The sequence below is a fragment of the Aethalodelphis obliquidens genome, unplaced genomic scaffold, assembly GCF_003676395.1.
Source record: "Aethalodelphis obliquidens isolate GAN/ISIS:26980383/991018 unplaced genomic scaffold, ASM367639v1 scaffold29, whole genome shotgun sequence".
Taxonomy (NCBI): Eukaryota; Metazoa; Chordata; class Mammalia; order Artiodactyla; family Delphinidae; genus Aethalodelphis; species Aethalodelphis obliquidens.
Window position 1 is genome coordinate 5,214,570 of NW_020837973.1, and position 23,676 is coordinate 5,238,245.

Consider the following 23,676-nt stretch of genomic DNA (forward strand, 5'->3'; position numbering starts at 1 on the left):
TGTAAACCAGTCTGGGGATGAAAACGCTGACTCTGCCACCCCCTTGCTGAGGACCCCTGGGCCTGACACCCAAGTCCTCTGTCTTGTTTCTGGCAAGTGCTGACCACGTGGGACCTGCTCCCCCTGTGAGGGGTGTTGCAGAACAGTGGTTCCGTGCTCCCGAGGTGGCTGTCAGTCTAGCTACGGGGGCCGGCCCCCCATGCCCCGGCCCAGAGCAACACTGCCTGATACCTAACGGGTGATCCACAAACACCAGCCGAACCAACAGCAGAGGTGGAAGAACTCAACCTCTCTTGACTGTCCTATCTGTACACTTCCTCTGTTTAAGATAAAAATCAGAATTAGATTTCTGGGGCACAGAGAATAGGACTCTGCATTTTATCTTCTAAATAAAAATACACATGGCTTGTTTTATCAAGAGTATCTTCATGATACACGAAAATATTCCATTTCTAAAGTTTGCACAGTACTATTTGAGGGGAACATCATAAAGGGCTTCTAAGACCACCCACCATCCTCCCACCTCCAAGAACACGGAGGCTCCGATGGCAGGAGCGTCTCACTTACGTGGGGTCCGGTTCGTACTTCAGGACGACGCTGCCCTTGGCTGGAAGAGAAACAGACACACACTGGTCGAGCTCTGCCAGCAGGGACACCTCTGCGGTGCACGTTTATGTGCCCAGAGAACAGTAATCTGGACTCTTGATCTCAGGGGTCTTGAGGCAGAAAAAAGGCCTTGCCGTCTAAATTCACAATGCCGTCCGCAAGCCAGGCACCAAGTGCCAGGGGACAGTGTAGGAGAGGCTCACGTCAGACCACTGAGAGACTGAAAACACTCAGCAAGCCTCTCTCAGGAGCAGGGAGGTGGGGATTAACTACTGCTCAATTCTCAGAACTCAAGACTAAGTAAATAACTGCTCCAACTCCCAGAAAGAGCATGGAACAACACATTAAAAACCGTCAAAAATTATGCTGCGGTCGTCCAAATGTAGGATTAAAAGAGAAAGAGAACACATGTCCCCTCATCCTTTAAAGCAATCCCTACTTTGAACGCAGCCCTGCCTGGGGAGACGAGGACGCCTCGGCACGGCGAGCTCCTACTGCTCAGGCTTCAGGGCGGAACGTAAGGCATGAGACCACGTAACTTCAATGACTGATTTGTGCCCTTTTCATCCAATGGAGCCGGAAATAAGGAATAAGTTATAAAAAAGCAAGCAAGAATGAAAAGAAAAACAGAACTAGAGTCCCAGGTGGAATTATTTGTATTCGTAGGAGGAAAAGTCACTCAGTGATTCGAGGTGGAAGTTTATGAAACAGAAAAGCAAGGATGTGACCGCTACCCAGAGAGCAGCAGGAACCTTGGGCAAGGATGCACGTTCTACCGCGGGGGGCTGGTCAAGGTGCCAAACCAAGACGACAGCCTGCGCTCGTCTCTCCTGGGCCTCGAGACGCAGACACACCCGAGCGCTGGGACCTGCCCTCTGCTTCCACGCGGGGCCCGGTCCTGGCTGCCTGAGTGACAGCGGGCGGCTTGGGGCTCTGGCAGGTGGGCCGGCCGGGCCCCGACACCTGCACAGTGACCGTGGAAGGCTGGCTCGGGGAAGGAGAGCAACCCCAGCAATGCCCTTGACCCTCAATGAAAGGGATTATCAGGCGTGTCTCCAGAAATCCCTCCGAAAATCGACACAGGCACTAAGAACAAAGCCACAACGTACATGAAAGTGAAAAGCTCCGTCAGGCAGGAACACCTGCATCTCCACGATGTGTGCGAGGACAAGCAGCGCCTCTGCGCCAGTCAAACTGCTTACCCATGTCCTTGACTTGGCCGTACGCCTCACTGCTGAGTTTTCTAAAGAATGGATTTTCCTGGGTTAACAGAATTTTAACATCTTCCATCGAGACGGTGACAATTCTTGAATTAATAAATGGATACAATGTATATATTCCCTGTGGGAATAAAGAGAGGTGGCCATTACGAATGGCAGCACACCGCCCATGCACGTGAGGTGAGCCGCCCGCCCAAGTCCGCGGGCTTTGGCGGCCCTCCCCTCACGTCAGCCCCACCCCTCACCACAGCCCCAGGCAGGCGGGACGCTGGTGACACACGGGACACACACCAGCAAGCACAGCCCCACCCTGGCGCCCCGGGAAAGCTCAGTGTCTTCGAGAGCCCCCCTGGCAGCAGCCGGCCCGGTGCTCAATGGTCCTGACCCGCCGGGCTGGCTCAGAATCACCCATCCACACCTTCACGGCTGGTGCCGCCCCACCAGCTGCGCTTACCTCCTGCGCCAACCGGAAAGCACAGTCAAACTCTTCACCGCTGTTATTTCGACACCAGACTTTAACCCCAGTGTTAATAACCTGGAATGGAAAATATCAGGTGAAACGCACGTAAGTGAAAGTCAGGATAATCGACTAAAATACTCCTTTCTAGCACAAGGAGACAGAGCTCTAAGTAGCTGCTGAAAAGAAGGAAAAAAGGAGTGGAAAATACTTCAACAGTCATCTGACTAAAATAGACGTTCTCTTGCCCCGACCGATACTCTCACACGGCTTTGGTTTCTGTGGCTTATACGGACTGATAATTACAATAGACGTTAAAACCAGGAAACTCTGAAAACACAAGAATAGGTCAGCACACATTCCACGGGCCATCGGGAGCAAGGACGCCGTCAGCCTGGAAGCCCCAGCGGACACCCAAGAGAGGACAGGAAAGACGGCACCTAATGGCCTAGCACTGTCCTGAGAACACTCTGACCTCGGGGGCCTCCAGACCACAGAGATGAGCTGCGTTAAACAAGCAGGCAAGAGGGAAATGAGCTGGGAAAACTGCAAAGCAAACGAGAAGAGGGCCCAGAAGTGGGAACATCTAAGGAAAATGGAAAAAACAAAGCCAAGCGCCCACAGGAGCAGCAGGCAGACGTCGGTCCCCCGTGACGCAGACGGTGTGAGCCCAGCGGGGCGGACGGGACACGGCCGGGCAGCCTGCGCCTGGCAGTGGCTGAGGCCCCCGGGCAGCTCGGCTCCCCTCTGCCCACGATGGACAGACTGGCAGGGCCGCATCAGGGCCAGCCCCTCCCAACCGAGTCCGAGCAGACACGAAAGCACCGCGCGCTGAGCGCACGCGGGCCCCGGCGCTGTGTGAGCTGTACCTTCACTCTCTCACTGTTGTTCAGCAGCACGTTTCTCAGCTCCTTGGACACCATGTAGAGCTGCCTTCTCTTCCCCTCCACGGTTCGAGTTAACAAATTCATCTTTGGGAAGGAAGGGCCCAAAGCATAAAATTTCCTGTGAAAAAGACAGGGCTGCTTATAAGAGTTCCGTTCAGAATGTGACGAATGCCTCTTGGCGGCCTGCTCTCCCCGACAGATCCCATTTCTCAAAGCTGCTGTGGTTAAGGGTGCTGGCACTCTGCCGTGGACGCCCACCTTCACCTGCTTCACCTGGGCCTCCAGGAGCTTCGCCTGAGCACAGCTAGATCTGGGACCTGCATTAACAAGTGCAACTTCTCCCCCCAACTGCTGCTCCAACAGCACACCTGAGAGGACCCACCTGCTCCACGGGCATTTTAGGAGGGAATTTTACAAACACAGGCAAAGGACCAGTTATCTACAAGACGATGAATGGAAGTGACCACTCTGGTTTAAAGATACTAAGTTCAACAAACAAGGAAGAGATGAACCCAAGACTGTTATCCTGAGCACCTTGTTCTACCTGGAAATCCCACGCAGACGCACTGCTCTTCATTTCCTAACCGGGAACAAGGCGGGGAGCCCTGGCCGCAGTCCAGAGTTTTCCATCTCTCTATCTTCTACACCTTTGGGTGGCTTAGGTTCTCTGATTACTGCTCACCTTAAATTGAAGGGTTCAGTAAACACCCTCTAAACTTTCATCCAGCTCTGACATGCGTTGTTAAAAAGGGGCTCAATGAAAAACTACAGTTAAATGTGACCACATGTGCATTTCACCCTACGGTAAATTTAAAAGAAGAATTTAAAACGTTGAATTCATCCTTACTGGATAGGTGGAAATAATGGGTCGTCTTCAGGAATAAATACAAACGGATCTTCTTTAAATCCAAATAACTTCATTTTCTTAGATGGAGGAGGACTGAGAAGGGAATGGAGACGAGGTAATCTGTCATCCGAGGAATACCGCTAAATCCCAACAGCACATCCCTCCTCCCGCCCAGCCCTCATCCCAGCTCCATGCCGCCCAGGCTCTGGAGGGAAGTAGGTCTCTTCCCTCCGGGGGTCATCAGCACTGAACCGTGTCCTATACAGCAAGGACCTTCTCACCCCTGCAAAACCACCCCCGAGAGAGATCTGGGCTCCTGTTTAATCTACAAGGGCTGGGGAGACACAAGAACGTGAGGATCAAGACACAACCGTTGGGCTTCCCTGGTGCGCAGTGGTTAAGAATCCACCTGCCAATGCAGGGGACACGGGTTTGAGCCCTGGTCCGGGAAGATCCCACATGCCACGGAGCAACTAAGCCCGTGTGCCACAACTACTGAGCCTGCACTGTAGAGCCCGCGAGCCACAACTACTGAGCCCATGTGCTGCAACTACTGAAGCCCGCATGCCTAGAGCCTGTGCTCCGCAACAAGAGAAGCCACCACAATGAGAAGCCCGCGCACCACAACAAATAGCCCCCGCTCGCCGCAACTAGAGAAAGCCTGCGTGCAGCAGCAAAGACCCAACGCAGCCAAAAAGAAAATAAACAAAATAAAAAGACACAACCGTTTCTTACCCACACACACCATCTTTCTTATTTTCATTATTCTCTAAATTCTCAGCTCTTTCAGTTGCTTCTGTGTCACTAATACCAGCGGCCGGTTTACTCTCCAGCTCCAAGGGGTGGGAAACGCTCCTTCCCATGGGATCTGCGGGGCCCGGCTGCACAGGCCCCCGCGGCTCTGCAGACTCACCCTGCAGCTGGAACAGGGGGTAAGCTTGTTTAAACTCAGACAACAACCTCCTCTGCCCTGATACAGGAAAAGAAGGAACTCAAAATGTCACAAAATCCATCCAAATGAATACAGCATTTCATGTACAAAAGAGAGACAACAGAATTTTTTTAAAACAAGTGTCTTAAATCTATCTGCTATTATAAGCAGAATTCACGGGCACTGATTCTAGTTTTAACTTCCTGTTTCCTAGCAAAGGCCAACAACGCCAGCTTGTCTTCACTCAGAAATGCTGCCGTGCATCTGCTCTGCGTGATGAGTCGCATGCTGCCCCAAACATACTATCTGGGGCCGAGAAGACAAGGACATACGTAAAGGACAGTGGAAACTCTCCCAGGATCCCTGGGTAAACCGCTGTGGAAGTTAGAAGAAAGATAGTAGAAAGATAAAGTGGACCTCTAGGGACTGAGAAACTACCTGTAGAAAAACGAACTTCTGATCTGGGATAACAGTATAATTTTGGCTTTAAGAATGTGCAAAATGTTTCACTTACATTAATTTTTTAATGTATATTTTATATACAAGCTTATATAAAAAAACTATTGCATAACACAGTACAGCGACTACAGGTAATAACACTGTTGCATATTTCAAACTTTCTAAGAGAGCAGATCTCAAAAGTTCTCACCATGAGGAAATACATTCTGTAACTATGTATATACAAACAGAATCATCATGTCGTCCACCTGAACTAATATAATGTTTTATGTCAATTACACCTCAACTTAATAAAATTCTTTAAAGCTACACGTCCTTTCTAACAGGTCACAAGATTGGTAAAAGGGATAATTCTCAATCCCTATGAAGTGAGTTTACAAATTAGGACACCTGAACACAGAAAAGTTCAACATGTCCCTCAGTTCACAAAGCTATTAAGTGGACACGTTGGTAAGGTTCTAAAGCTATTAACACTAGGCAACACTGCCTCCCAGAAAATGTACTCTATTTGTTTAAAAAAAAAAAAAAAAGGCAAAAAAGAACAAACCCTTTGCCAAGGCTAGCAATGGTACGCATCCTTTCTATGCCCACCTGTGCCTGCTGTTCGGAGCCCGTCTCCCACGGCCCTCTGTGCAGGAGGCTTTTTCTGTTCCATTGCAATGACCCAGATCTAATCCTGCCCCCTCACAAGGATACCAACAGCACTTTGTCAGCATGGCTCTCCCCGGCTCCAATTCTGACTGTTTTTACAAGCTCCATCACTTCAACTAGACAACGGCGTCCTGAAGACTGAGAATCTGAGTTATCAATGTGGCCCCAGCAGAGTCACGCTGGGCGAGCTCACAGGGCAGGCCGCCAAAACAGGTTTTCAAAGCTAAATGAATGAGGAACTGACATACTCACAGGAGACAGAAGTAGTAGTAAGATTTAAATGAGCAAATGATACCAAGTTGTTCTAAAAGGTAAGATGCCCCATCAGAGGTGGCACACTGAAGAGAAAGCTCAAAACCACTTATGTGACAAAAATGTCAACACAGCCCCAAGTGCAAGTGAATCTGAAGTACACGTATGTGACAGGCTCTGACCAGTACCCTTGTAGTACAGCACAGTCGTGCACTTTGACCATGTCAAATGTGCCCGGTGCTATGTAAGATGCTTCTTAGAGCGAAAGTTCACACTGTTTTTAAATCTCGGAATGCAAGCATGAAAAACATTTCACTAATAACTTACTTTAATTGCATGAAAATCACATTTTATTATACTGCGATAAATAAAATGTCATTAATCTCACTTTTTCGTTCACTTTTTATAATGCGGCTGCAAGAAAATTTAAGTTACCATGTGGCTGGTGTTCATGTGTCAGGGAGTGCTGCTCCGAGCCCCGTGGCCCCATTCCTGACCGGGAGTGAGGGGCTGTGACAGCCAGGGGCTCCGCCTCTGGGAAAACCTCTCCAACCTCACAAGCGCCGTGGCGACGGCCCGCAAATGCCACGTCGCTTCAGTGTGAGGCTGTGCCCCAAGCATTCATCTGGATTGGCCATACCCCAGAGAACAGTTTCCTTTCTGTTTCTCCAAAGGCCAAGCATTATTTGTCCTCGTTTTCCAGCATGGACTGTGACTCCAGGCCATGTTCCACGGCAACGGAAGGAAGGCTGATGGACACGCTAACAAAGTTCCCCACGTTGATGCACTGATAAAGGGGAGGAGAGCGCATCACACGGCAACTTTGTGTCAAGACTCAAGGCTGCCCTCTCCGAACCCTCGGCTTCATGGCCTCCCTTACATAACCCAGGGGGCGGCTGAGGTTCGTTCGACAGGTCAGGCCCTATCTATGTCCACTTCAGCCAGGCCTGGACAGCTTGTCATTACCTCTTATGGCCAAGGCAAAGACTGGCTGGCCTGAGGTTGGCAGAGTTGTTCCGACTGAAAACTACCCACAGGAAGGCAGACACAGACACTGGCCTGCAGGGGTTCCTTCTGATCCTAAACCACAGAGCAGCCGTCTTTATGACTTTCCAATTTTTATTAAAGAACTGGATTTAAGATATAGAAGAAATGCATTTCCCAACTCCGCCTTTTCCACCTCCCTTATAAGACACGGCTGCTTTCTGGAAAACTCAAAAATTAAATTTAAGAACACCACCATCACCGCCTCACACACAAAAACGCTCCACTGACCTCGGCCAGCTTCTGCCTCAACTGCACAAAAAGACCACACGGTATGCTACATTGTTTCGGAAGATGTTTACCTTTGGGGGACGTTTATTCCATGGCATTGAAGACTTTTTCACTAATACTGCTACGAAGAACCCTCCAGTGTTTTGATGATGTGGTAATATCCTAAGACTGAAAAAAAAAAAACCAAAAACCCACACAATATACCCTTTTTAACTGATCCTAAGTACATTCTTTTGCTGTAAATATTCACCCAACCCTCACTGACAGAATCATCAATGTGTAATGTGTAAAAAGTTAACGTAGTGGCCAAAGTATTACCTAATTAAGTTCAAGCCATTTATTTTTGTTATTTACAAATGCTCAACGCCTGCAGCTCAGGCCCTGAGAACCTTACTTGCTGAAAAGTTCACACACGAGGGGTCGGCCATGGGCGCAGCCCAGACCACGCAGGACACGCTAGAGGTCCCACCTCCCCACAAGCTCACCACCGCTCTAGGTGCATCGCCTGTGACTTCTCGGGGTCCTTTGGGGGGAACATGGTAGGCCGAATTTGGGTGTGTCTGCTGTGCGGAACATCATCCCACGCTGCAAACCACTGCCCATCCTTCGTCATCACCTGCAGAACGAGAGGGTGGGATTCTAGATTACCAGCCCCACCTAATAATAGGAAAAGTCAGAGTGGGCAATTCTCATTTCTCTCCAAAGCGAGGACTGTTTGCAAAGATAAAAATGCGACAACCTTTTATTCCATGAAACAGGACAATCGTTCTAGAAAGCAGCATTTTCATTTTCCATGTGGGTTTTTCTTTTTCTTTTTTAAAACAAGCCTCAGATTGTTCCTCGTTTAAAACTGAAAACTGAATTGTTTCATATTGGAAACAAGGCTTGAATTCCAGCCAGTTAAAAGAAAAAAAGCAAAACTATACTTATGGGGATGAGAATAAACAAAGCTGACTTCTAACTGCAGAATAAAGACAGGAAAACTTTTCCAGTGCCAGAGAGAAATATTTGTGTAATCATACCATTTGTCATTAAACATAATTTTGAAATTGATTCTGAGCTGCATAACCAAATGTACTATTTATTCAAGTTACCCAACTGTGGGTGCTCTAAAACACCACAAGTCTAACAGGTCTATCCAGTTGAGCTGCCCTTCTGAGTCAGAGTCCTTGCAGAAAGACTACCTTCCACTGTGTGAGTCCAGGCATCCACTTTAGTCCTGGCAACTCAGAGGACACATCAGCAAGTTCCAAGGCACCTATGTATCAAACAAAAAACAAAACAAAAATTCACATTACGCCCAGTGAAAGAAACTAATTATAAAAGATCACATATTGTATGATCCCATTTACAGGGAATGTCCAGGGAGGGCAGATCCACACAGGCAGAGAGCAGATTAGTGGTTCCTGCGGCGGGCGGGGTGGGAACAGGGAGAGACTGCAAATGAGCTCTTCTCGAAAATGCAGTGAAGTCACTACAGGTCACTGAACTGCACACTTAGAACAAGTGAATGTTACATGCATAAATGACAGCACAGTAAAGCTGCTGCAGTAAGGAGCTGCAGAGTCCACACCACGTCCGAGACAAAGTCCACAGCAACAAGAGAAGCCACCACAGTGATAAGCCTGCGCACCACAACGAAGAGTAGCCCCCGATCGCCACAACTAGAGAAAGCCCGCGCGCAGCAACAAAGACCCAACGCAGCCAAAGATAAATAAATAAATTTATAAAAAGAAAAAAAAGAACACTGTGTCTACAGTAGCACTGCTACAAGAAGCTGTAAGTTAGGGCCATTACAGGAAACCTCTCAAATGAACTACCATCCACAGAACACAGACAGAGCAGACGGTCTCAGGAAGAGGAAAATCCAACATAAGCTCCATGGAAGCTATGAAAAATGCAGGCAATCATGAAAACAGAGGAAAAGAATCCCCGAGGTGGAGGTCCAACAGTAAGAAACCTTTGACAAAAGCATCATACTGACCTCCACTAGTACATCCAAATATTCTGGCTTTTAAAAGCAAACACTAAATAATAGGGCAAGTGTACGAAAACTGGTTTTCTCAATCAAACACTGCCCTGCGCTCAGCAGTGACTTTCTGCCAGCATTTGGGTCAGAAGCTGCCAACGCTGGCCCAGCGCGTGTAGACTGAATGCGTATCGGCCACCCTTCCCCCAGCTGAGTCTGAGGACTTCAGGGCGGGGTCCACAGCCTCTCCAGTCGAAATCCCCAGCAACTGCAGAGTACAAGGCCCAGCCAAGGCCTACTGTCTGATGAAGCCACGTCCACGCATGACGCCTCTACATGACGTCTACACACGACGGAGGACAGAGATGAGACATCTACGATGTGGTCTGGGGCAACCACGTGCAGAGATGGCTGTGAGAGCAAAACCGAGACTGGAAACCCACCTGCCTGGTTAGAAAGTAATTACAGAATAGGACACTAAGAGTTAAATTTACTATCAAATTACATCACCCACAGCTCTCCTCTTCACATGCCTTTCGAAATAAAGTACCATCAAAAATGTAGAGCTCATAACCATGCAAGAAACACTGTTCAGAAATCACATCTTCGGGCTTCCCTGGTGGCGCAGTGGTTGAGAGTCCGCCTACTGATGCAGGGGACACGGGTTCGTGCCCCGGTCCGGGAGGATCCCACGTGACGCGGAGCGGCTGGGCCCGTGAGCCATGGCCGCTGAGCCTGCGCGTCCGGAGCCTGTGCTCCACAACGGGAGAGGCCACAGCAGTGAGAGGCCCGTGTACCGCAAAAAAAAAAAAAAAAAAGAAATCACATCTTCGTGTAAGTATAGCAAAACAAAATAAACACAACATAGTAAATTCAGGTCGAAAAGACCCCAAAGGTGCGAACAATCAGAGGGCTGACCACACAGCACAGAGATCACTCGGCCACTAAGAATGTAACGGAAGCCTAGACGGTCTCGGTTACTGCCTCAGGAAATGCACACCTGTTTCAACATCTGCATTTCAACTTGCTTCATACATAAGTAGAAAACTCGGTAGCATTCTATTCTGGAAATGTAGTTAGTTTGAAATCTCCAATTATTTCTGTTAAGGAGAAACTGACGGAAAGCTTAACATTTCAGCAAAAACATGAAAACATTATGAAATGTTCTTACAACCTACGCTGGTCCCTCAGTATAAAACAGTGTGGTAAGACCTCACACCCATTAGGATGGTTACTATCAAAAAACAAAACAAAAAAACAACCACCACAACAACAAAAAAACCCAGAAAATAACAAGTGCTGGCGAGGCTGTGGAGAAATTGGAACCCTTGTGTGCTGTTGGTGGGAATGTAAAACGGCGCAGCTGCTGTGGAGAACAGTATGGTGGGTCCTTAAAGATAAACACAGAATAACCATCTGGTGCAGCAATTCCACTTGTGTGTACGCACATAAGAACTGAAGGCAGGGTCTAAAAGAGTTATTGGTACAGCCACGTTCAAAGCAGCATTTATTCACAACAGCTAAAATGCAGAAGCAAAACCAAGTGTCCATCAACAGATAAATGGATAAACAAAATATGGTCTAAACATACAATGGAATATTTTCAGCCTTAAAAAGGAAGGAAATTCTGATATATTACATAACATGGGTAAACTTTGAGGACATTATCTGAAAAGAGGTAAGCCAGTCAGTCACAAAACAACAATACTGTAATGATTTCACTCAAAGGAGATATCTAGAGTGGTCAAAGTCACAGAGGCAGAAAAATAATGGGGGGGCGGGCAGAGGGGATACTGGGGAGTTGTTTAATGGGTCCAGAATTTCAGTTTAGCAAGGTGAAGAGCTCTGGAAATTGGCTACACGACAATGTGAGTGTAGTTAACACTATCAAACTATATATTTTTAAACAGTTAAGATGGTACGTTTTTAAGTTATGTAAGTTTCACCACAATTTTTTAAAAAATGCAACAGTGTGGTAAGGATCTGACATAACCTTTCAAACCTAGGGAAACAAAATGGGCAAACTTCATAACTCACGAAACACAACAAACCCATTATATAAGCATGTTTCTAATCAGGGATACCTCATTTTAGGATTTATAGGCTAATCACACGAGCAAACCGTAGAAAAAGCCTACAGAAAGATACACTATAGCAATAAAGGTTTTGAAAAGTACATACCCTTTTTGAAAGATCATCATGCACTTACCTTCACTCTTTTCCAGTAAAGATGCTATGACTGCTTCATCTTCAATGGGGTTTAGAGAACACGTAGAATACACCATCCTGCCGCCTTCCACTAGCTGTTCAGCGCCCCGAGTTGCAATCCGCAGCTGTAAACTAAGGGCCGGAGACTGGGTTACCCCATGTGCTGAGCACATCCGCATGGCACATACGTCAAAGGCACTGACTGTAGCACATATTCATTACAAATTTTATGACAGACATAGTAAAATATAAAATACTCTATGTAAGATGAGCAACTCCCATATAAAGAAAAAAATAACAACAAAAATTTTAAGATTTTTAAGCGAAGTTAGATTAACCCTATATAAGATGTTCCCTGTTTATCTAAAAAGCACCTATTTATAGATGTTGTTACTGTATGTTGTTACTACAATGTTGTTACTGTTGTTAACCTTTTCCAACATGCCAACAAGCAAAGCATAAAGCTGATTAACAAATGAATTCAATATATTAGCTAAATTTCACTATTAAAAAGTCTCCATACTTATACAAATATTTGCTTTTTCTTTCCACGAGCAGTTTGTATCTCTTAGTACATTATAATCCCAATTGCCTGTTTCACAAAAACAGTAGTAAGTTTTTAACAGAGAAACAAAATTTCCTGAAGTTATTTATGGTGAATATTCATTAGTACCCTCCAGATCACCCATAGTTCTACATTTGTATAATTTTAATGTTAAGTGAAAAAAGAAAGCAACGCTCTGTAGACAGTAAAATCAAAACAGCTATTTTAAAAATCCCTCTGCACAGAAAACACTATAATATACCAGGCATGACAGAAATTATCTTTGAGTTATAAGAGTTTCTCTTTCCTTTCACTTCTAAGAACTTTCCAAATTTTCTTTAAAGACAACCAAAACATATTTCTGAGAGGTCAAAATGTTAAGCAAAATAATTCAACACAAAAGAACTGAAAACAGAGAGGAGAAATATTAGTAAGAAATGGTCATTTCATGGAAAACACGTCTGAAATGTGACAGGAAACTTTTATAAAAGGCGTTCTCAATAAATATATACCTGAAATGTATACAATCTTCAGTTTCCTACTCTTGAGAGGTTTTAAAAACAACTACTTCTGACAAATAAGCAAACTCGCATGAAGGTGGCCATTCACATTCTGAGGATTACAGTCAGTCAGCTGAAGCTCTGGATGCCCAGGTAATTCAACCATAAACCTTCACTAATCTCTTAGTCACACAGGGCTACCAATTACACAGTTTATTTACCCATGCAGCTGCAAGCTGTTTAAGGTGCTCCACTTTTTCCAGACGTCAATGTTTTTCCTCATAGTGCCATCTCCACTGCAAAGAAAGATATTTAAAAACTTAAAACTCTGTACCGGTTAGATGATCACAGCTTAACAAATATGTCATATTCGAGTTAAATTACAAAACAGGTATCATTATTATTACTATAAACACCAATTAGAAAACAATCTAAATTCTCACAAGCTACAATAAACTTTCTATTTTTGTTTTGGGGACACTCTAGTACAGTAAACCAATTGCACTTCCATTTCAATGCAATAAGGAAATAAAGATTTGAAAAGAACACCTCTCTCAACAAAGAGATAGTAATTTGTTTTCATTTGAGAAAAAATACTATAGCAAAACTAATCTTCAGGTCTTCCCTGGTGGTGCAGTGGTTGAGAGTCCGCCTGCCGATGCAGGGGACACGGGTTCGTGCCCCGGTCCGGGAAGATCCCACATGCCGCGGAGCGGCTGCGCCCGTGAGCCATGGCCGTTGAGCCTGCGCGTCCGGAGCCTGTGCTCCGCAATGGGAGAGGCCACAACAGTGAGAGCCCCGCGTACCGCAAAACAAAACAAAACAAAAAACTAATCTTCAGACCTAGGACACAGAACCTTTTGATCCTGCTACTTAGAAAAGAAACTTGGCTAATCAACAGTAACATTTTAATCAGAATTACAAGAATAATGATAAACTTATAAAGGATTTCCACAGCAAATTCTTAATTAAGCCAATTTAATTTCTTTACCAAGATTTTTCTATATATCACACTTAAACATTTTTTAATTTCTGCTTTTACTTAATGGAAATCATTTACATGTAAATTCCATAATACAGAGTTGATCAATTAATCTTTCTGTCCATGTCGAATTTTATCTACTCAGAATTTGAGTAATTCCTGTGTCTGCTGGCTTTCTCTGTAAAATTTAATTTTCCTTGATGGTCTAGTCACATGTCCTTGAGGTGAAGGGTCTGCAGGATGGAAACGTCCTATACGATATAACTGCTTTCAAATGACATCCCTTGCATGTATGGTGGTGGCTTAAATTCTAATTCCCTCAGCTTACAACTCAGAGCTCATGAGGTCACGTCTTTCTCACAGTATGATATTTGTGATCGCAAAAACACAGGGGTGGGAAAAATCAGTTTTTCTGATCCAAAGGAAAACTAAAAAGCTGCAATCTAGAAAGAAAGGAACGTAGCTCATGACCTATTTCAATTTTTTGAAGGAGAATTCTTTCGGTATTTGACAGGCAGTCACACTCAGTGCTAATGAGTTCTGCCACAGCAGTAATCTGCCCCTTGTTTAAATAAGACAGGATTTAATTCCGATGTGTCATATCTAAACACTGTGTTTAGTGCTAACAAAGTTCTGTGGCAGCGTCTGTACTAAACTTTGTCTCAACAAAGTTTGTACTTTGTCTCAACAAAGTCGTGTATTCAGAAGGTATTAAGGTATTAAACATGTGTGACACCACTGCCTGTGTCACTGCCTCCAGGAAATTAACAGACGTTTTAAGTTTGATTCTCTTCTTTTTAGAAAAACTAAGTTATTCAGTTATGCCATGAAATTCTTTTATAGGTAAACTCTAAAACTCTATAATTTATTTGTAAAACTTGAAGAAAGGCACGTGTACAAATACACTTGAGTTTCCCAAAGGTTGGAACCCCTGAGTTTCACTGTGCTACATAAGATTCACCACAGAAGCCCAATGTGATCACGTATTATCCTATGACAAGTATCCTACATACTCACCGGAAATAAGCACAAGCAAATCGCTCGCGGCACTAACATCCTGAAATGCCTGTTAACGAGGCTTTATGACGACACTGCTTGCCTCTCAGGTATCTTCTTCGTGTCCCTTTTCAAGACGATCAAAACCACCCCCTTTCTGATCTCTTCGTTCTGTTTATCACTAAAATTGAGTTTCTGGCTTCTGATTTACGCTCAGCGTCTCTCTCTTCAAACCAGCTGCCACAAGACTGACACCTGCAATTGCATGCACACCGTGTGCAGATTCACTTTAGACTATATCTGATTTGATTTTGAGTGGACTCTGGGCTTTCCGGCCTCTTAATCATACCTGCAAGGGACGTCACATAAGATGCGGTCATAGAAGAGAATCTCCTTCTTCCCGTTCACATCCATCTGGAGCCGAGGGATGCAGGAAGCATCGTGGTTGACCACCATGATGCAGGGACTGCTCAGCCGCTTGGCCTGATGCACAAGCAGGTAACAGCGCTTGTTGTCCACGTCATTCGCGATGACAAACCCCTCTGGGAACATAAAACTGCGTCAGGTGAAAGGTGGCGTAAGTGGAGCAATTTCCTGAAATGTGTAACCTCTAGGTTGGCAGGTGAGACGGACAACTGAGCAAACTTAAGACGGAGCTTCAGATTTGCTAGAACTAGGGAAGTGGTCCAGAAAAAGGAACCAGGTGGCTCGGCATGGATTTCACAGTCAATTAAAATGTCAAAACTTCAAAATTCATCTGTTCAACAATTATTCACTTTGTACCAATTACTGTGCCAAAAGTAACATTTCCATTATTAACGATTAACTAAAAAGGAGGGTGAGGGAAGAAAGATGTAGAAAACAACGAAATCCCCCAACAAGTGTTTAAAATAGTGCACATGTGCTGGGCCTCCATTCTGGACCCTGCGAATCTGCTTCCTGGGGAGGGGCCGAGGCTCCTCAGGGTCAAGTCAACCCCCTGGGAGGCTCTGACCTTTGCAATCTTACATAATGTCCTCCAAGTTCAAGACAGATGTCCCATTTCGTACGTGATGTCTGGTAATGTCACAGAACTCACCTATTAAATGGCGGTGGGATTTGAACCTGGGGAGTCTGACAGCAGCTCTGGACAACTACATTCTCCTGCCTCTCACATAGGTAGTAAAGAGTCAAAAGGAAACAAAAACCCCAATGTGAGACTGTTACTACTGAAAACTCAAAGGGCAATCTACCTACTATGGCTTTAAAAAGAAACACCACTTGCTTTTATAGAAAATACACGTAGGGGGCTTCCCTGGTGGCACAGTGGTTGGGAGTCCACCTGCTGATGCAGGGGACGCGGGTTCGTGCCCTGGTCCGGGAGGATCCCACGTGCCGCGGAGCGGCTGGGCCCGTGAGCCATGGCCGCTGAGCCTGCGCATCCGGAGCCTGTGCTCCACAACGGGAGAGGCCACAGCAGTGACAGGCCCGCGTGCCGCAAAAAAAAAAAAAAGAAAAGAGAAAGAAAATACACGTAATTCTAAAGTAAAGGCCCTCCCCACAATGCACGTGTGGGTCTGAGGACAAGTGACAGGTGTGCACAGCGTCCAGCTCTACTTCCAGAGACACAAAACCCATCTGCCTGATGCCTCCTGTGTTATGCTCTTTTCCTTGTCTACAACCCACCAAAGTAGCACCCCTACCCTTCAAAAACCAGCCCAGTACATACCTGGGAAAGGCACGCTCATGTCGGCATGCAGCATTTCGATTAGCTGTGTGGTCTTTGATCCAGGTGCTGCGCACATATCTAAAATCTACTGAAAAGCAAGAAAATGTCTGATGTTCTTCTTTTAATAAATCAATCATCCTACATTTAATTTAGAAAGACTTAAAACTAGTTTCTCATTTCTATTTCACAACCCAAATACATTTATTTATAGAATGAATCTATAGCATATTATACTGAACTTCCAGGGGCCTAATATTATATGATGTCCCCAAACCACAGAAGGATAAAGATACTTACTCCACAGGGGATAGGAACAAAATGGCACTAGACACCAGTGAAAGCAATACATTTAGGGATGATGAGTAAAGATGCTAAGTGCGAGAAGCAGTATAACAAAATGCTAAAAGGCAGAGCTAGCTGGGTTCAAGTCTCAGCTCAGTCACTGGTGACTAGTTGGTGACTTCAGGCTCCACTTTCCTTTGCCTCCTTCCCCTCATCTGGAAAAAGGGGGACAGTGATAGCATCTACCCTCACAGGGGTATGCGGATAATAAAGTGAATCGATTCACAAAAAGAACATAGAACAATCCTCAGCATTCAACAAGTCCTCAATACATGTTCACTATGATTTTCAACCGATTTAGTCAATCAAGAACACTGAAGATTATCTGAGTAGTAAGTAAAGAAACTGAGTTGTAAAAATTGCAAAAAGAACCTAAAATAAATGTCATTCTCCACTTTACCCAAAGTGAAAAGGAAAACAGAAATGATTAACTATATAAAGAAAAAAAGGTCTCAACAGAACAGAGAGACACAAACACTGAGGGTGGTCTACCCACCAGAATTTTCTATTCAATGCACGATACCTTATGGTGAGGGTGAGCATTAAGCAACAGTGGTGGAATCATGCTAACGGCTTCTTGACGACTGATGTTTCCCTTAGAAAATAAAATTTTTTAAAAATCAGCAATGGCATTAAGAAAGGCAGAAAAAAATTAATACTGGGCGTTATTTCCAATGCAACAGGAAAATACCATATAATTATACCAGAACACAAAAGTTAGTACTATCACATAGACAGTAAGTAAGACAGATTTTTATACTAGTGGATAAATGGTTGCTACCAAAAGACTAAGTAAGGATGACCATAAATATCAAAACAACATTAGACTATTAGAAATTCAAGTATAACACGAGCACAGGACAGGACAGAAAGTCCCCGTTAGAAGTTTCATAGCTGAAACTGTAAGTTCTATCTCTTAGTTCTCCTGTTTCCAGAACAGCCCACGCCTGCTCTGTATTCCTGAGAACTGTCCCCATCAACCACTGCCCCCATGTTTCCTGTGGAAGAGAGAGAATAATTAAAACTCCTCACTAAATCAACCATCCTCTAGATCTTCACTCGTGGGTCAGGACATCTGTTAAAATGTACAGCTGTTCAGATTCAGACAAAGTTCCTTAGTGAAATCCAGCACTTGTGCCAATTACAACTCTATTGTAACAGCTTAGGACTAAACACTTAACAAAAAGCCAAAAGAGCATCAGCTACCAGGAGGCTTCTGCTTCTTTACAACCTGGGGCCCCTGTCCTGGAAAGGCCACCCAAGCAGCCATCACTCATCTTACACCTGCGCCCTGACTGTCAGAACCTAAACACAGGCCTCCACTCACACCTGTTCCTTTCACCTCATGGGTTTCCGGCCAGCACTGCATCTGTGAGGACTGAACCATGACTGCCTCGCCAGGGGCACGGATCCCAAGTTCTGGGTTACACCTGTGATTCTGATGAGCCTGCCTTCTGTTTTCACCCGAGTTGTCACTCAGAGCATTCACGTAGGACGAGGATGTCAGGCCCTTGGCTAGACACCCCAGCAGGTGGTCCCTGGATTCATGGACACTCTGCAGTCAACTTTGAACAACCCAGGGAGTACTGCACCCTGCTAACTCCTGATCAAAAATCTGGACTGGTTCCCTACCATACACGCCGCCAACACTAAACTCCAGTGTCCTCTACCTTTCAAAGCTGCCAAAACCCAGCTCTTCACGGCCTACCGGACTGTGTATCCCTCCATTCCCCACAAACCCTCTGCTCTGTTGAAGTTCGAACCTAAATTGCTCTCTAAACGCATCCAAGTAGATTAAAAGCTGAGCCAGAGAACCCCTTCTTGTATGAGCCCGAGCACAGAACTGGGCCCGTGGTGGTGCTCAGCTCTGTTTACTCCTTACCAGGGTAGGGATGGGGGTGGGAAACCAGGCAAGCAGAGCCCAGGTTACCAGGTTACCAAGCTGGACACAGAGCCACAAGAGGGAACAGCTCTACCCTGGACTAAGTAGCTACTAGAGCGGAGCGAGGTGAAAGGTTTCTAAATTGGTTATGGCTTCAAGGCAAGAAACATGGGAAGCACGATAATCCTGTCAGCTGGACACAGAAGCTCCGAGTGAAAAAGAAATAAAAACCATCTGGTGACACACAGAGGTTTCCTTGGCTAGAAAAAGGAGATTAGAAAATAAGAAGGGGCAGCTTCTGATTTTAAACGTGAGACTATTAAGAATGCCAAAAAAACTGAAAGTAAACTGCAAAGCTCACAACATCCAAATTTTATGGGCATTCACTCAATCATGCATTACACGCGGGAACAGCTATTTTGTCGGGGAAGATGTGAGGCTAAAGGTTAGAAGTTCAAGTGACTGAACCGCCATCAGGGAACCTGGGGAGGCGGAGGGGCTGCCAGGGCGAAGGCAAGGTCGTTCTACGAGAACCAAAGTTGTCGCATTTAGGTCTTGTTTGTCTGCCTGGCAAAGGCGGGGTAAAACACTTTAATAAAATACACATGGCCGCGAGAGCGTATCGCTTTCTCCGCGGGAAAGGCGCGTGGCAAGCGCACCTCGGAAGGACATGAGAGCAGACAGGGCAGCTGCTCCTGAGCGAGGCCCATGGAGTAGGGCGCTGTGCCCTGCCCCCAGCTGCGGCCACCCCAACCTGGAGCGGCCAGAAACAAGGAGCCACGCCGGCGCCCGCCGGACGTTTCACGATCAGAGGCGCCAAACGAGACAGCAGCCACGTAACTTAGCAGAAATTCAGGGGGCGCGCGCACACACTTCAGCGGGTTTTTCTGCCTGCCTCATTCTCCTCGGCACTCCCAGAGGCACGTATGGTTAAAATAAAACTACCGGACTGATACTAAGGCCCAGTTAAAGTTTCAAGGAAACCAGCAAACGTAGAGGCATCTACTCACAGATTCAGTTTCGCTAACCAGAAACTGGTGAAACTTTTCCAGTTGTGGAGACTTTCTCAAGATCTTTCGACTTAAGTTTGTGTGCCAGGCAAGTTCTTCAGGATACCTGACCGAAAAGAAAGCAAAACATTTATGGGTTATGTTAAAGCGGCCTCTTCACAATTTCTTGCTTATACAGGTCATAAGCCAAACGAGACACCCGGCTGTGTTCCGGCCGCTCAGTCTCGTCCTCGCGTGACGGCCAGCAGCACCGTGAGAGCTCTGGGACACACGGGTGCACTCTCACTGCGCCCCGTGGCCCCGGCACAGGCGGCCTGGGCGCTCTGAGAGACACACGCACATGACACCACTGAGAAGTTATGGTGATGCATGTCCACGATCTGATGAAACGGGAGCCTTCCACCCCGCTGCTCTCCACTGTGGTGAGCTAACGTGACGGCACGGAGGCCAACAGAGGACATAAGGTGACGAATTACTTAAAATGCAGATCACACAGAATCAAAGTGATGCCGTAGGGCAGGTATTAGAATGTTTACCAAACGTTTGATTACAATCCTTTTTACTATATTTTTCACTATTTCCAAAACAAATCAGTCCAATAATGTACTGAAATGTTTTACATACCAAAAAACCCTGGAAATCACCAATGCATTAATTTGAGCTCCTAGGCTGCTACTTATACAGACCTAAGAATGAAGCTTCTCCTGCCATTTCTGGGAATATATTTGAACTGTCTATAAATCACACCACCACTGATTAGGAAGTGTGTGCTTTTTCATCGCAGCTTGCACCTGCCCACCCACTGAGCTCCAACTGCACAGGTCAGTACACGGATAGGACACATGGGGCCACGCTCAGCATAACGTGGCACTCGGTGACAAATCATACCAAACTCATTGTTAACTCTGAGGTACAATAATGAGCTCAACTTAACAATGCAGGGTCACAATGTTTCCATGTGTCAAACTGCAGCTAAGGTGACAGCCATGAAAATGAAGCTGGAACATCTGAAAAACAACACATCTGACTGCTTTGAGACTCTGATTATTTGACAGACACAAACTCAGGCTTAAGATCTGAAGACACTGCTCAACTGTCATGTTATCATGAGATACATGTGAAAAATACTTTCCACCAAATAATGAAGATTAAACTGGCTGAATCTGTTCACGGCCACCCTCCAAATGTCCCGGTGCTTTGTTTCTATCTCTTATGCCTGCTTCTCTCTTCAATATTTAACCTGTTTCAAAAATACAGAAGCAAAATGCAATCATACTTATCAGACAATTTCAAAAAGTTTAGCTTTAAATACTCCCTTTGGCCTCACTAGAGGTGAATGGCAGGGATTCACTCAGGTTGGCTCCAGCTGTAGAACTGAAGAAAACCTGCTGACCCACTGCTACCTTTGCTGATATCCAAACGTCTACTGGCAACCCCAAATTGTCTGTGACTAATGACAGCACACATGCCAGTTACTACTTTACCAAGCCACCGAACACCACGAATTTGAATGCTGCCTGCCACTATTCATTGTACATTGCTCAAGTTTCATTTTCAAATAGAGACGACAGTCTCTAGATATAATTTGAGGGAATATTTCCTTATGTGCCTTACAGGTTGAATTTCTAGTAGTTAAAATGTAAATTTACTATTAGAATAAAATTCGATTGTAAGTTATTGTACGTTATTATGATTGTGAAAGCTCTTACTCATATGAGAAAAATATTTAAGAACTTTTAGACAGTTAAACACAGACAATTAAAATGAAAAAGTATGTTTCTTATATAGCTTTAGGAACAACTCTTTTGAGCTAACAGATGTTTATGAAAATCTTCACAGATTTCAACATCAAACAATCTTAAAAAACTGTATTTAATTTATAGTTATGTAATTCAAATTTAGCTCCTGAGTCTCTAAAGTCCTATTTTGCAAACTTGTCGTATCTTTTAAGGATAAATTAAAAGCACCACTGTCCCCTTTGTCCCTAAAAAATTCTTAAGAGAAACAGTCTCTAAATATATACAACACCTACGATAAATCATCTTCAACCCAGACATTTAAAAAGAACACAAACAGCATGACAATAAGGTGTGTTCTCAACAACTGATTGTCAAAACAAGGTCTCTTAAAAATTGCTTTAGGATAATTCCTTACAGTTCCTAGTCTATGAAAAGTAAGGATAAAAATGAAATCTGCCCAAGCTATAAGTCCTATACATGATAAGTCCTATACCTTCTAGAAAACCTGGTTCCCAAAAACATTTCTCCTATATTATATCCCACGATGTAGCAAAAGGTTAGAAGAATACATGACCTATTTCTGCATTTTGAACAATATAGAAAACCACCAGAAGTAGTTTAAGCTTCTGCTTTACTTGCTTACTGATTTATGGGTTTCCCACACTTGACAAGTGAATTTGATTGATTAAATGTTTATACAATAAAACTATCACACAACTTCACCGATAATGGAAGAAGGTTGACTATCAGGAACCCAAATCTTACAACATGCTGCTCACACCCTTCAGCCATGTTCAGAAAATTAAAGCAAACAGTAACATGTAGAGAATGCCTGGCTGTTACTGGAGTGACTCGCTTGTGTTCTTCACCCACAGAACACCTGCAGAGCCTTTCCAACAAGTCTGGGAACTGGTCCTGACTGGTCCTGTACCCATACCCCAAATTCAAAAATCGAGAGCGAAAAATAGCCGTTAAATGTTCAATGAGCTGATTCAACAAAAGTATGACCACAGTTTGCAGAAAACAATAAAAATAGCGAGACTAGGGCTTCCCTGGTGGCGCGGTGGTTGAGAGTCCACCTGCCGATGCGGGGGACGCGGGTTCGTGCTCCGGTCCGGGAAGATCCCACGTGCCGCGGAGCGGCTGGGCCCGTGAGCCATGGCCACTGAGCCTGCACGTCCGGAGCCTGTGCTCCGCAACGGGAGAGACCACAGCAATTAGAAGCCCACGTACCGCAAAAGAAATAAATAAATAAAAAATAATAGCGAGACTAATTCCCGTATTTGTTGGAGCTGTGGAGGAAAATCCCACGAGAACAGGCCCAGAGAAAAGGCGCCTCTTTCCCACAGGAGCACGTGCTGAATTTTCACCTCCTCTTACTGCCCAGACCCAGAGGACACTCAGAGACCTTCGCATCCGAAAAGCTGCACCTCTGAACATAAGGCTGAAGGAATAAAAATGTTTTCAGGTGATTGTGAGAGGCAGCAAATGCAGGCAAGATTATTAGAAATAGAAATGTGCACAAAGACAACCTTAAACCTGCTTCTGAAAACATCAGATGACCCCTGCTTAAGCGCCAGGACATCAATCACATCTCCAAACCTCGGCACGGGAGAGTTAAGTCTACAACCCAAGTCCTCTGAGAGGAAGAGCAGCTCACCACGTGAAGGCTACCTCACTCGGCAACACTGTAGGTACAGCAACTGGAAATACATCTTACTTGTCCACTGGCCTCAGGACCGCGGACATGCAGTGAGTGACCACCAACAGCCACCGAGCACCTGATTCCTTTTCCTGTCCTCTAACAGTCAAGCTTTTAAACTCCGACTAAAATCGTTTTAACGAAAAAAAACACCATGAAATGTTCTGGCTTAATACTGAAGGTTTAGTCCTGTGTCCCAGAAATGCATTCTATAATGCTGACATTTGGTTTTGATCTGATTTTAGCATCTGGCCATTCAGCATTCATTCTAAAGGTGGATGATGTGCACATCTGTGATACAGACACTGAAAATCCAAACGGCCAACAAAAGAATGAAAAGGAAGCAAATCCACAGCCCATGATTAATGAGAACCTGACCTTGGTCTGTGATCACTAAAGGGTATCACAAGGGTAAAAATGAAAGGTAACATCAAATACATGAAGAGTCAAAGCTTCAGAAGTTGCCAGGAAATGCTGATTAAATTCAGCTTTTTATAGCAATCATTTAA

The 23,676-nt window shown here is 45.1% G+C and overlaps 1 protein-coding gene across 1 annotated transcript in view; it reads right to left on the minus strand.

Moving 5' to 3' along the window:
• The window catches only part of NSUN2 (NOP2/Sun RNA methyltransferase 2), a 29,598-nt gene that overhangs the window by 2,355 nt on the left and 3,567 nt on the right, over positions 1-23,676 (minus strand). The window contains exons 4-18 of the mRNA XM_027125296.1: positions 19,727-19,832; positions 17,358-17,429; positions 16,493-16,577; positions 15,134-15,326; positions 13,028-13,102; positions 11,764-11,894; positions 8,770-8,843; positions 8,071-8,201; positions 7,657-7,753; positions 4,753-4,937; positions 4,018-4,110; positions 3,153-3,288; positions 2,281-2,361; positions 1,809-1,947; positions 568-607 (exon numbers count right to left, since the gene is read on the minus strand). Of these exons, the coding sequence (XP_026981097.1) occupies positions 568-607; positions 1,809-1,947; positions 2,281-2,361; positions 3,153-3,288; positions 4,018-4,110; positions 4,753-4,937; positions 7,657-7,753; positions 8,071-8,201; positions 8,770-8,843; positions 11,764-11,894; positions 13,028-13,102; positions 15,134-15,326; positions 16,493-16,577; positions 17,358-17,429; positions 19,727-19,832 (1,638 nt within the window). The remainder of the gene's footprint in view (positions 1-567; positions 608-1,808; positions 1,948-2,280; positions 2,362-3,152; positions 3,289-4,017; positions 4,111-4,752; positions 4,938-7,656; positions 7,754-8,070; positions 8,202-8,769; positions 8,844-11,763; positions 11,895-13,027; positions 13,103-15,133; positions 15,327-16,492; positions 16,578-17,357; positions 17,430-19,726; positions 19,833-23,676) is intronic.